Source organism: Megalobrama amblycephala, linkage group LG10 (genome assembly GCF_018812025.1).
Source record: "Megalobrama amblycephala isolate DHTTF-2021 linkage group LG10, ASM1881202v1, whole genome shotgun sequence".
Taxonomy (NCBI): Eukaryota; Metazoa; Chordata; class Actinopteri; order Cypriniformes; family Xenocyprididae; genus Megalobrama; species Megalobrama amblycephala.
In genome coordinates, this window is record NC_063053.1 from 18137329 (window position 1) to 18152075 (window position 14747).

A 14747-nucleotide genomic window follows, 5' to 3' on the forward strand; every position below is an offset into this window, starting at 1 on the left:
ATGGCACCTTCATTCAGTAACATTCTTTTATTTTTTGCTTTAAGATGACATGAAACGGAAATTGACCAGCCTTACTACCACACTGTGACACATTTTTAAGTCTTACTGCAGAAAAAAAAAATGTTGTTATTGTTATTTTATCCTCTGGTTGTTGATTGGATTGTGAAACGTAAGCGTTGCCTGCTGGATTGGAGGCAAATCTGAATATGATTGACTGCTGACTTTAATGCAAGTTAGAGAATAAATATCTTCAATTTAGTTTGTGAATCTTCATCTGTCATTATGACTGTTTTTTATTTTGTAAAATCCTTTTATTTTCTGCCACTGTCCTATTTCACTTGAGTGGCTCCATCAGTTTTTCTTTGATGCTCATCACCGTGTCATTATGCCGACAGCTGTTGCTCTTTTAAACTTGCAGATGCTCTGGTCTTTTATTTCACTCAATCTCATTCAGCTTCTGTATTTTCTGTCCTCCCCCTCCTCTCCCTGCTTGTGTGACGGTCTCTGTCGGTAACAGAGGGGCTTTTTAGCTACTTGCAGAGCAGCATCTCTTAACATCACAGCAAACGGAAGGGGAGGAAAATTGTCAAGACTCTTTTTTTGAATCTCAACTGTGCTATTTATATAATTGCGTTGTTATATAAGAGAACGAGCATGTATGTCATACATATACCCTGGGCATTGCAGTAGATGAGGCTTATTCACTCACACACTCTCACTCACACACACACACACACACATGAGGGTATCCTTGCACGCTTGCACTCACTTGCTCACACCCTGCTTGCATTGCTCAGCGATGCCATTTCTTTGTAGTGGGGATGCAGTCCTGGAGAGACTATTTTTGCAAGCCTTGTAGTGCTTCTGTCACCTCTCCTCAGGAGGACATGGAATACAGGATGGGAAGCTGCATCGGAGTTGCACGCAGCCAGGTAACACCGCATCTCTCAGACGCTGCAGACAGAATGGCAAAACGAAACGAGAATGTGTGCAAAGACATCGCCGGCTGTTCGGTGGTTGTTAGTGCAGGCAGAAAAAGGGGATGAGGGGGAGTATTTGTGTCAGACTGGGCTGACGTCAGGGGGATATCAAAGCAAAAGCATGTATTTTTGGCTGTCTCTTCTCATACTGGCCTGTAGTGGTCGGAGCTCGGGAGATGAAGAGCGTGAAAAGAGACGGGAATGGAAGGGAAAAAAGAGGGGGAGGTGCAAAGAGATGCCTGACAATATCTGTACAGTGAGTGGGGAAAAAATGACAGACATGGATAAATGGAAGCTCTTTGCATTTTAGGCAAGATGGCAACAGGCAAATTAATTCTAGGTTGTGCTGAAAATAGACATAGTTTCAGAGAATTAAATATGAAATTGATTCCCATGACAACAAGCAATATTTGTGCATTCAATATCTGTTAATTGAATGCTTAATTATACATAAATGAATAGTAAATCAGGCTGTGATTGTTCATTGACAATAAATGCTGCCTTAATGATTTATTAATATCTTGTTATTCATTATCCCTTAAGTGCACTACAGTCATGTTATACTTGTTTTAATAGGGATTTAGAACAGGAATGTTTGGTTAGTCACTTTATTTTAATGCTTGTATAATAATCGTAATGTTTTAATACTGTATAATGATATCAAGGAGGAGAAGGGGTGTGTTGTGTGACTGGCAGCAATTAAAAAATTATTTATTACAGTGACCTGTACTTTTATTCATGTTTTCTTGATGCTTTTAAAATTTCAGTGTATGGTTTTGTATTTTTATGTAGCAGAAGGTGAAAATAATTAATTAGTGAGTAAGTGAAATGGAGTGAACGGCCCCTCTCTTGTTATTTAACATTTTTTTTCAGTGACAGACAGCCCTTGTGTGTATGAGTGTAAACAGGTGAGGTGAACAGGTAGCAGACAATGGATAATACATAAATAATGCATGTATTATTATGCATTGCATGGTGTATGGTTTTGTATTTTTATGTAGCTTTTAATTAGGGAAGTGAAATGGAGTGTCTAATGGGAAGCAGCTGTGTGGTTGAATTGAAGTTTGAAAGATCACAATCAGGAGTTTAGCAAGAACGGCTAGCAATAGTCATTGAACGGAAGTTCTTGGAGGATGACGGACAGAGCTGAAAACACTGGTTTGGTAAGATATATTCCTCTGCCCTATTAACTGTTTTTTACTAACTTACTGTACATTATAAATGACCATTAAATTATATTTAAGTTAAATATTTAATATCACTCGACCCCTAAAAATAAGCTATACCGAAATCTATTTAGAATGCATTTATTTCATACTAAGTTAATTCAAATCCATTAACATATTTATTGACATATCAGTTACTGATATAAAATTATAATTAAACTTTATTTGGAGTATTCCGTTATTGCACAGTGTACATTTCTTAATATTATTCCTAAAAAGTGCTTTAACTTCACTATTGATAAGGACTGTATGATTTTTGTATAATATCAGTATTTAAATGCAAGATATTTAAAGTGTACCTAAAGTATACTTGCAATAGTTCCACTTAGCACAATCAAATATACTTAAGTATATCTTTAGTTGCACCTACTTCAGCACAATTACAGTGCATTAAGTACAAAATTAGTTGTTCCAGTTGAGCAGACTTTAAGTATACCAGTGTAGTATACCAAAAGTACAATTGCAGGGTATTTTTTATTTAGCACATGAATATAAAAAATTTATTTGTAGTATACTTGGCACAAAATAGCTGTATTTCAAATACATTTTAGTATTTTTTTTTTTCTACTAGGGTCAATTTGACTATATACCTTTGGTTACACCAATGAAAGTTAAATGGGTAGAAAAATACATGGCTACTTATACAGCTCACCTATAATATTTGGGAATCCAGCAGTGCAAATACCTACAACTAGTGACCAACTGTACAGCGACTTGGCGACCTCTAGAAATAAAAGCACCGTCAGTCTGAACAGAGCATTATATTAACACTTAGCAGTGTGAATGTTGCATTTCTCAATGACAAGTGTTCATTTATTGATGCTATTATAGAAATTATCTATTTACAATCAACTATGATTAATGTATTCTGTGAGCAAGATGTCTGATAATATGAAGGTTACTGAGAAAGCAAGTAGCATTGGGGTCATCATGTGATTGCAATATGAGTGACGACCTGCTGTATGTAAAATTAAATGTCTTTTATTATGCTACTGATATGATTGGAGTCTTCCAGTGTTTTAATTCATTTATGTTAAACTATTTTAATGAGAAAAAAAAATTATTGTGTGCACCTTTAAGAAAGACATGGAGGATACAGCTCAGAGAAAAGTGCTGTGTAATTGCTTTGGGGCCCTGTTGCCAGGCTAAGGGGGTTATGGGAAGGGTAAGATCCTTTCTGCTTAGTTTATGGCATTGTGTTTGTTTACAAGTGTTACCAAGGGCCATGCACCGTCCAGCTGACTCTGTCATCTCTGTCCCGTCAGAAACATTGCGGCCCCCCACGGTCTCTCTGTCAACCCACTGCTTACCCCCTCTTGCCTGCTCAAACTCTTTGCAGATATAGCAACCCAATGAGCCAGTTGTCTCAAGAGGGGACAAGTTTGTTTACTGTGGTGTAGCTGCAATGAACACAACCTAAAGATCTACATTAACTACGTTAACTGATTCTTCCTCTGTGAGCTGGGTGAGTGAATTTGACTTGACTTGTTGTTACTTTTGAATTTAACACAATGACCATAACTAGTAGAAGTCAGGTATTGTACTGCGCTGACATGGTTTAAATTATACTAACCTTATAAATCTTTAGTATCACTTTAGATTTCCTTTTGTACACTTTTTGGTTTTGGTGCACTTGACTTCATATATCATAGTGTTATGGGGGGGAAAAAATCAATATAATTGCCCTTATAAATTAATAGTTCTTTTGTTTTTAAGGTTGTATTATGCAACATTGTGGCACATCAAATTTGGTCACACTTTATGTTAGGCGTCTTTAAATACTTAAACAGTTTAGGTACAATGTACTTATTGTGTTCATGTTATATTGCTAAACACATTTACTGCTATTGAAATGGAATACGGGTAAGGTTAGGCACAGGTTTGGTGATATGGGTAGGTTTAAGGGCAGGTTAAGGGGTAAGGGAAGGGTCAACAGTGTAATTATAGATGTAATTACAGAAATTATTTACAGTTGTAATTAAATGCAGGTATTTTTTTAAATATAAGTACAGTGTAAAAATGTATGCATGTATGTACACAGTAAATCAAGTGCATTGCATCGAATTATTAATTTAAATGCGGTAATTCTAAATAAGAAATCTATTTTTTTCCTTTCAATGATAAGCCAGAAGTCCAGGAATAAAAGGACATGTTCTGTTCTGCTTGAGGGGTGTTCCTATGTCAACAGGCATTTAGGAGTGCATGTAGTGACTCAGCCATGCTAAAGGAAGGAACTGATCTTTAATTATTAGTGGGAGATATGGGTCTGCAGATGGGTAATATTTACTGTGTATGTGTGTGTGTGAAAATACGAAATTTAGAAGTCTGGATTTGCTTCGGTTTGTATTATGTTGGGTGACACAAACATAAGCAGGGATGGAATTACCCTCCATTTACAGATAGCTCAGAACGTCAGTGCTCAAAGCACTTCCGTCATTTGTCTTCTCTCTTGTTTATCTTATTGATCGGTTGTTTTCTGAAAGCCAGGCCAAATCTAAACTTGACTCTTCAGACATTATTTGAATGGAAATAATTGTATAGGCCTATGTATTACAGTTTGTTTTGCACGACTCATGGCTGGACGGGAAGACTTAAATAACGAGTGACAGACAGGAACAGCATCTATTTATAACAAGTTTCGTATTCAGGTTTGGCAGAATGTAGAGCAGGCACTGATCACCCAGCAGAGTCACATGGACACACAAACAGAACTCTTCATCAACTCTTCGAGATGATTTATATCATTGTTTGACGTAATGGTTTTGTGTTTTGAAGATGCTACACAACATTTTTTGGTATTATACTTAATAAATCAACTTCCTTCCAAACACTTTCCACTATACACCTGCCGATCGTGAACCTTCAGTCAGGATAGACAACATATTTAATATGACGTAACCGAAAACGGGTTTGTGAGGGATAGAAGTACAGTCACTGTTATACATGAGGTCTCAAACCATGTCTAATTTTCACAACCCATGAGTAATGACTCACAGCAGGGGGAGACAGAGGGCAGCTTCTTTTTGACTAGTTGATTTTGGCAGTAATCTCCAAACCCTCACAGTCACACGCATCTACTTGGACAATCTGTCAAATGATGAGCTTACTGCACCAGATTAACCCACTAAGACAGCTAATGGGTCAAATACAGACTCCTACTCTGAGCCAAAACCGTGCCAATGTGCCATGCAACATGCCACTGATCTTAAGTTCTCTTGTGCCCATTTGAAAAAAAATTAATATTATACATCTAGGTCTAGTATTTCTGCTTTCTGATTTTAAGATCACGCCCTCAATCCTCAATGAATTCTCATGGAGATAAATACAGCACTAGATAGGGAGATGGTGTTTTACTGAAGGTTTAGATAGATGGGATCCCATGTACTGAGTTTCTTCACATTAGAGCATGCTGTATTTGTGGTTGTTTGAGGGGGCGACAGCTTGACTGATGGGCCCTGGAGCTTTCTGCAGAGTGCTGGCCGCGGGTCAACAGCGTGTGCGAAATGCTCCAGGAAGCTGATTTATGTTTATAATGAGCTTGTGGTGTTCTTAAAAGAGGTTCTGGCCAGAGCTCTGTTAGACCCATCTAGAAGAGCTTTTTTTATGGGCTAATAAGACACACTCACTCTCACTAACCTTCACACACTGAGCAACTCAAGCCAGATGTGTAATGGTCCTGAAAATATCATTCTCTTAATGTGGCACGATGAAAAACTGACAGTTTAAAATAATTCATGGATATTAATTGAACGTATCTTTTTTTTGTTTTTTTTTTGGATAATGAACTTTAAATCAAGGATGCTATTAAAACGTCATTCTCATAATTGCAAGTTGCCAGACAAATAGCGATCATGAAACTAGACACATTCTTAATGAATGGACTTAATGGACAAAGAAAAAATGCATTAAAATTATTATGAATATATAATGTTATTTTTTTATATATATTTCACCATGCAAATTGTTGTGTTTATATATGTACACTACAATTCAAATGTTTGGGGTCGGTACGATTTTTGCGAGAAGTCTCAAAAATGTAATACTGCTCACCAAGGCTGCATTTATTTGATTAAAAATAGAGTAAAAACAGTAATATTGTGGAATATTATTACAATTTAAAAGAACTGTTTATTATATTTACAAATGTAATTTATTCCTTAGATGGTGGAGCTGAATTTTCAGCAGTCATTACTCCAGAATTTACTTAATATTTTTGTGGAAACTTTGACCTTTTTTTTTAGAAAGTTAAAAAACAGCATTTATTTGAAATATATTATTATTATATACACATTATAAATGTCTCTTTCACTTTTTAAAAATTTAATGCATCTTACTGACCCCAAACATTTGAACAGTAGTGTATATTCAACAACATATCACCTATATTGCCCACCCAGCATAAATCACATTCAGAAATGTTCTCTTTTATCCCACTCTATAGAGGCTTAAGCTTTTAGTTTAAAATGATCATTAGAGTATGGCAATATAGCACCAGCAATTAGAACTTTTCTGTGAACCGGCTCCAGTACAGTCTGAGTGATAAATACTCCTCTGTTATGGTCAGATTAGCTATACTGTCCCTCTTTTTTGAGAGTCAGATTGTTGCAGTTTCTTCTGGGTTTGTTTTCGGATTCTTTGGTTTGACTGGTTTCAATCTGGTTTATCTTGTCTGTGTTCTGGATTTTCATATTTGAATTACAGATTTTATGTAGGTTGTTTGATTCATTCATGCCTTTATGTGATAGTCATTGTACAAATTATTGTATAGTTGTTCAATTCTAACTGCCTGAAAGCCATGGCTATATTAAAAATACAGTTGTAAGAAAAAGTAATTTATTCAAATAACCCCATTCAAAAGTATGTGAACCATTGGTTCTTAATACTGTGTGTGGTTACCTGGATGATCTATGACTGTTTTTTTTTTGTTTTGTTTTGTGATGGTTGTTCATGAGTCCCTTGTTTGTTCTGAGCAGTTAAACTGAGCTCTGTTCTTCAGAAAAATCCTCCAGGTCCTGCAGATTCTTCAGTTTTTAAGATTTTTTTTTTGCATATTTGAACCCTTTCCAGCAGCAACTGTATGATTTTCAGACAACTGAGGGACTCAAACACAACTCTTAAAAAAGATTCAAACATTCACAGATGCTCCAGAAGGAAACACGATGCATTAAGAGTTGGGGGTGAAAACTTTTGAACAGGATGAAGATGTCCAAATTTTTCTTATTTTATTGAAATATCATTGCTTTTCATTTAGTACTGCCCTCCGGAAGCAACAGAAGATACTTGCATTTTTCCCGGAAGAAAAAATAAGTACAATTTACCTTGATATTAAAATTCAAAAGTTTTCACCCCCCAACTCTTAATGCATTGTGTTTCCTTCTGGAGCATCAGTGAATGTTTGAACCTTTTTTAATAGTTGTGTTTGAGTCCCTCAGTTGTCCTCAGTGTGATAAAAATGGATCTGAAAATCATACACTCACTGCTGGAAAGGGTTCAAATATGCAAAAAATGCTTTTGAGATTTTTTCTGAAGAACAGAAACAGTCATGGATCATCAGGTAACCACACACAGTATTGAGAATTAATGGTTCACATACTTTTGAATGGGGCCATTTGAACAAATTCAGCTTTTTTTTCTTCTTGTGGACTAAATGTAAACATCTTTTATGTAAAATATCTTACTCAGGACAGTACTAAACAAAAAATAACATGCGTTTTGTATGATCTCTTGTATTTTGTTAAAATTTTTCACATTTTTGCATATTCTGCAAGTGGTTCACATACTTTTTCTTACAACTGTACATTCTGAAAAAAGTTTTTCTACTGGACAGCATCTCTGCACTTTGTTCTGCTTTCATCAGAGCCTCTTAATCTCAACACATGACACATACTTGCACACATATTTCACTCCCTGATCGCTCAAAGCTCAGTGTTTCACTGGATGTCTGACGAGGAAATAGTGTTTATAATTCCTTGACAGTGTCTGCTTTCTTCATATGGGTCTCTCAGTCTCTCTGGTTTCGGTCTGATGTGAAGGGGTTCCCTGCCAGCCCCGCTCAACAAGATGGGCAATGAGAACAGCACTTCAGAGCTTCCGGTAAGAGGGTTTCTGTCGGGACATGCTACCTGGCTCAGCACCGCAGTGTTAGTGCTCTTCTGAAATGCTTCACTGGCTTGAACTACGCTTGCGTGCCTTGAAACTAGACTTGATGTTTAGAGCTGTTATGACTTTTTGGTGACATGTTAGCATTCCCACACCAACTGACATACTGCCTGTGACATGCTGTGCTTGAGATAACAGCACAGATAGAGACAGAGAGTGCTGCTGTTTTCATTGTTTTCACTGTGTTGTCAAACATTCTGACTGAATTTAGTTTTAAAAGAGTGCAGATGGTCAAGTGTAGCCTACTCATTCTGTGTGGGATTTTTTCAGTATTAACCACTATGCTGTTCCCATCACTAAAAGTAGAGACGCAACTATATTAACTAAATTTTTTCAGTAGCATGACAAAAGTTTGGCTGCTTTCAAAGTGCAGCATTTCCAGTAATGAGTTACATTTTCCAATGAGTAGTGGTTTCGCATGACCAACCGCTACATCGCTGTGTTTTTTTTTTTTTTTGTCTGAGTGGATGAAATAATCACGCTCACCTCAGTAGTCCTCTCTCTTATGTAGCTTTGGAAAGTTCACACATAGGGCCTAGATCGCTGACATGTCTGATTAAATCTAGTGAATCGGTTTGTTCTAAACACTGTCCTCCTGTTTTATTCTTCTGATTCTGTTCGTTCAAACTGTCCATGTAAAAGAACAGATAAAATATGTACTTTGTACATTAAATTGTAGCCCATTAGCCTAATGAATACAAATTTGGCCTACATAGAAAAAAATGTTAGTAACCTTGTCTACATTACACTTTTTTAATGTAATATGACTACTTTTAGATTACTTTTGACCAAACTTGTTTATAACATTGATTTGTATAGTATAATCTTGTATCATATTGATGCTGAGAAAATGCAGAGAAAAAAAGATTAATTTTTTATCAACACCATGTACATTAGACATTACATTTTTATATTTTATATGTATTTTTATATTTTCATTTAAATTTTATTTAAATTTTTAGTGATATTGTTGTTTTTATTGTTTTTAATTCGTTTTTTATCCATTTTGCCATCTAGCTGGAATAAATGTACATTTTTTAAATATATTTTTGTATTTGTTCATTGTTATTTTATTTCAAGATTTAGTTAACTATAACTCTGATCATGGGATGTTATTTATATATATATATATATATATATATATATATATATATATATATATATATATATATATATATATATATATATATATATATATATATTTATATTAATATTTTTTATTAATAAAAGCATATTTCCCTCTTAAGTAACCATACTTTTTACAGTAGCTAATTATTCAGAACAGTAGCTTAAAATTCTGAATAGTTTGTAGCTTACTGTTTCAAAGTAGTTTCTCCAACAGTGATCGCCATAATTTAAGTCTTTCGCATGTATGACCTTTTGCTGCTAATGTGATAGTTATTTATGCATTCAGAAATGTGGTTTGATCTTCAGTGGACCCTGAAAGGAATAATTTGGCCGATGTTATGCTACATTGAAAAGGCTACTCAACTTGGAATTCAGGATTTATCTTAATAGGATCAACCTACTGGGCTCTGTGCTTTTTCATGGATGACTCCAACCAGTTTGGTAGGTTCCCAGAACAAACGTTAAGTACTCTTGGTAAACTTCCAACCACAACAGCAGCGTGGACTGACTGAGTTATATGGGGACTGAAATCTGCCATGCATTTCTCCTAAGACTGTTCCTGTCTCCATAACTTGTATCCGTCTCTTCTTTTGCATTACACCTATATGTCTCTGCCACAGGAGGGCGCTCCAGACAACGTGGTGCTATTTCCTCCAGAAGAAAAACAGTCTGACATGGTAAATAAGGTGCTGGAGAGTTTCAGCATGTGTGTGTGAAGTTGCACTTGGGAGTGTGCATGGTATTTCTACAGTAAGTTTGGTTCAGAAATAGCCCAAGATAACAAAATGTTTAGTGAGAACATATATAACAGCAGTTAACATATGGTTTTGCAGGGAATTTAGTTCAATTGTTTGCTTTACCCACTTAAATCACCTTAAATTAAGTTAAAGTCCCCCAGTAGTCAATAATTTTATCCATTTAAACTCATCTTTGATTACCAAAATGACATATTTAAACGTTTTTTTTTTTTCCCCTGTGAAAAAAGACCTTAAAATAGCTTGGATGTAACTCTACACCCTTGCTTCATGTAGTATACATGGAGCTATGAATATGCAAATTAGCTCCGCCTCCACTCACTCGCTCAAGCTCAGAGATCCACTTGGTCAACTTACTGAGGTAAAAGCTGTACAATGGTATCGCTTTTTACAACGTCGGACACATACTTGTAATTAAAATAATTTGCCTTTTGCTTGACTGCGTTATCAAACAGCTAATAATGTGTTGCTAATGTCACATGACTCCTTTGCTTCAGAGCGGTCGTTGTTAATGGTATGCTAAAGTTCACTGGCACGTTGACGTTATTGGCTACAAAATAGTTTTTGACATCAGAAACACTAGTGATTTCAAACTGCAATTTTGAAGCTGTCTTTAGATCACTGCAGTTTTATAGGCAAAATACTCAGCAATGGTGTTGACTTATGAATTTGCACATGGTTTGTCTTAAAGCATATTTAAAACACCACATAGACATATAAACAACATTAAAAACTTGATTTTCACCACAGGGGGCCTTTAAATGAGCAAGTTCCCAGCATAGCCAAACCAGTTTTCAACTTGTCTAGCTGGTGTTTATTTGGATGGCTAACTTGTCTACTATAGCTGAACAGCTGAAAAGTGCCCAAAACAATTATAAAACCAGCTTTGCCAGGGTAGGATGTTAGCAAACCTGCTTAGGCTGGTGTAAGGTTTTTTTATTAGTAGGGAAATGAGTGGTTTGTGCTTTACAGGACCAAATGTCAGTGGATGCAATCCTTAGTGCCTTGGTTCTCAGGGGCCCAGGGCCCACAAGCTGACTTTGTATTTAAAATGAGAGAAAAGTATTAAAACAAGCTAAGCTAAAACAACTAAAAAACTTATTTTAATTAAGCTCCTCAGCAACCAGGATTCCCAGTCATTTTTATAAATACACATTTTTCAAGTCATGGCAAGCTCTAAAACATTTTATCAGTTAAAATTGTGAGTAAAGAATATTTAAAAAAATCCTTATGCAGTATAAGTCATGAACAACTGGAAAGGTCATGAGGCCTTTGAATACTGTAGTGGATGAAAGGGGGCTTTGCAGACAAAAAGGTTTAGAACCACTGCAGAGCCTCAATGTATAAAATTCGGTATTATTATTGGGGCCCTAGTAATTAGGGGCCTAGGGAGTATTTATTATTCTTTAACAAGTCTGTATTCTATTTGAACTCACAGATTTTAAGTGTAAAGATGTTTCTAGTTCACAAAACCTCAAAAGTTAGTGTATAACATGATCCCCCCCTTACTAGCTACTTTGAGATTGATCTTTGGCCCATTTCCCAGTATTCACCTGCAGCGTGTGCATCAGAGTGCAGTCCTCAGTCCCCCAGCAGGAAGTGACAGAACAGCAGCAGACATTAGAAGCAGGAGGTAGCTCTAGAGGGAGGGATCAGAGGGCAGAAGCGTCATGCTGAACGAGTTACCCGGAGAAGGGGGAGGGATCACTACTCAAGTTGCTCTTTGAGTGTCCTAGTCTGAGATTTCGTAGTACTGCTTCTCAGGAGGAACAGTCTGTCTCATACTTCAAGGGACTAGTAGATTTCTCCTCTGAAGGACATGGATATATAGCAGGAGAGGTGAAGGGAGCTGAGTCAGGAGTCTGGGGAGGAGACAGGAACATATACACAACACCGGCAGCATGTGTTGCAGCATGTTTGTGTCTTTACCCGGCTGAACCAAAACACGCACACGTCTCTGCTCGCGCTCCCTGGGAGTTTAAGCGCATAAGTGCTACACTGTGAAGTGTGTGTGTTCCTCCTTAGAGAAGGTGAGTTTGGGTTATATTTAGTGGCGTTTTACACTGCAAAAATCTCTATATTCTCAAGTATTTCTATATAGTCTCTCAAATCCTTAAAATGAGTTAATTTTTCAATGTTGCAGTGAGTGCTGCATGAGATATCAGGACTTGTTTTCAGAGAATGTACTTTTCTAATACAAGTGTATTTCTTCTTCCTGACAGTAAAAAGTTTTTATTTTACTTTTTTTACATTGTAAATATATATATTTTAGATTCTTAACAAGTAAAAAAAGACTAATTAAAACCTTTTGCAGTGTTATAATTTTAATGCTTCTGTTTTGATTTCGATATGTGTTAGCTGAGTACAGTAATGTGTGCTTCCTGAAGAGGGATAATACTTTGGTCTATTTTATATACTAATTCAAAACTGGACTGCATTTCATATAATTTATGGGTAGTGTGTGTATCCCACAACTATTCAGAGGTCAGTCTGCTGTGTTGGGCTTATATGATTGCCATGACAACCATTAACCCTGCACAGCCAGGACGCATGGCAGTTAACAGCAAGGATTTACTGTAGAGGAGGACAATGTGGGCTGTTAAAGGGGAAGGGCAAAAGAGACCATATGGGGTCTGCTTTTCAGGACCACTCATGCTATAGGTCAAAGGACAATGGCAGACAGTGGCTCTTTTTTTTTTTGGGTGATTTGATGTTACCTATTTTAGATCTGGGTAAGAGATGCCTCTGTGGAGCTTTAAAATCCTAAGCTCACAGACAAATGTAGCTCAGTGAGTTTGATTTATTTTAGTTACTGTGTGCTCAATTAAGTTTTTTAAGGTTTAGACACAAGTTCACAGCATATACAGGAAACAGGAAGCTGAGGAACTTGAAACCAACCATGAGATAAAGTGTGGTATTATTCTATTAAACTCAAGTGTAGGTCTGAATGAATGTGGTCTTATACAGCATGAACAAAACTTTAATGATTAGGAAGGGAAAAATTTCATTTTTTATGATACAAATATCTGAATTATGTATTTGGCTCATGATTTAACTTGTTATATAATATATAAAGCATTATAGCACAACAAAATGTGTTATAAAAGTTAATGTGTATGATGATTAATTTAAAACTGGAAAGAAAGTTTTAGGACTTTGAAGTGTAAATATTATTTATTATTTACAATTTCAAGGTTAGTAATGATATGTAAGCAGATTTATGATACTGACCCCTTTAACCCCTTTATACCAAACATTATTTTCTGTGTTTCCATTGAAGCACAAGATGCTTTTTGGAATATTTTAAATTCATGTGAACTTTTCTGTTAAACTTTTCACTCAAATTGTTTTATGATACTGTAGTTTATTGCAAAAAATAAATAAATAAAATAAATACACTTACTATTAGTGGTCCCAGATTTCTGTACGCCCATTGCATATATAAATGTAGCATGATTAGTACATTAAAAATGACATAATAATACCTTGTTTTGTTGTTTGATGGTGTGTAAACATATTCTAAGCTTGATGACAGGAATTTTGGAATAGTCTAGCAAACACTGTGTCATTTTCATTTGAGGGGCTGAGGGAGGTTTTTTGCATACAGTGATACAGTACAGTGATTGTTCACTGGTGTGTGAAGTGCATCCTGTTCTTTAGGGATTTTGCTGTTCTCTGTTGAAAATGCAGCCGTCTGTCACTACAAAATGTTACTGATATTTGAAACCCTTGTGTTTATTCCAGGTTTGGTGAACAAATTAAAATTCTGAATAAGCTAATGGAATCCGAACCCTCGAGTTTGTCTGGACTTGTGGGAGTTTCATTTGATACTCTGACCTGATTCAAATTGAGTGGTGTTTGTGCTCACAAAGGCCTGGGAATGTAGATCAATGCATGAATGTACTCATGTCTTAAAGCTCTGAGAGAGTATAACCCATAACCTACAGCAGAGGTGGGAATGCACGTGTATATCAAGTGCATATGATGTGTGTACTGGAATCAAAGATGATGAAAACAATGGGTAATGGATGTGGGGCTTCTGTGTAATGCATCTCTAATGTGACCTGTGTTCCAGAGAGCCTGCAACATGATCCTCTTTTGCTGCACAAAGACTTGCCTGTGAATCAAACTATCGATCAATGAGTGTGTGTATGAGTGAAGCGAGTGTGTGTCTGTGTTTTGGAGGGTTAAGATTGTCAATTACTCTAAATCAAAGAGTTTATTATGCAAAGGAGAAAATTCTCTAATTGTGATGCCACTAACATCATATCCTAACATCAGGATTTTAGTTAAATATTTTTTTTTAGAATGTATAATCCGCCATAAAAACTTGTGCCATATAAATACGGATTGCGGATGATCCGCTGTTTTGACCCCTAATGGGAACAGCCAAGTGTGAGAGAGGGGGATTTCTTGGAAGTATTTTAAGTACCCTCTTAAAGGTGCCATCGAATCGAAAATTGAATTTACCTCGGCATAGTTGAATAACAAGAGTTCAG

At 36.1% G+C, this 14747-nt stretch overlaps 1 protein-coding gene across 6 annotated transcripts in view; it reads left to right on the forward strand.

The window, feature by feature from the left end:
- Positions 1-379: 379 nt before the first annotated feature.
- The window catches only part of tacc2 (transforming, acidic coiled-coil containing protein 2), a 69546-nt gene continuing 55178 nt past the window's right edge, over positions 380-14747 (forward strand). The window contains exons 1-3 of one of the 6 annotated variants that reach the window (XM_048205074.1): positions 3421-3671; positions 8212-8299; positions 10114-10170. In XM_048205074.1, coding sequence (XP_048061031.1) covers positions 8267-8299; positions 10114-10170 — 90 coding nt within the window. In that variant the 5' untranslated portion in view covers positions 3421-3671; positions 8212-8266. Of the gene's footprint in view, positions 933-3417; positions 3672-8211; positions 8300-9599; positions 9935-10113; positions 10171-10598; positions 12279-14747 lie in introns of those variants that run through there. The other 5 variants (XM_048205076.1, XM_048205075.1, XM_048205073.1 and 2 more) reach the window with 5 other exon arrangements.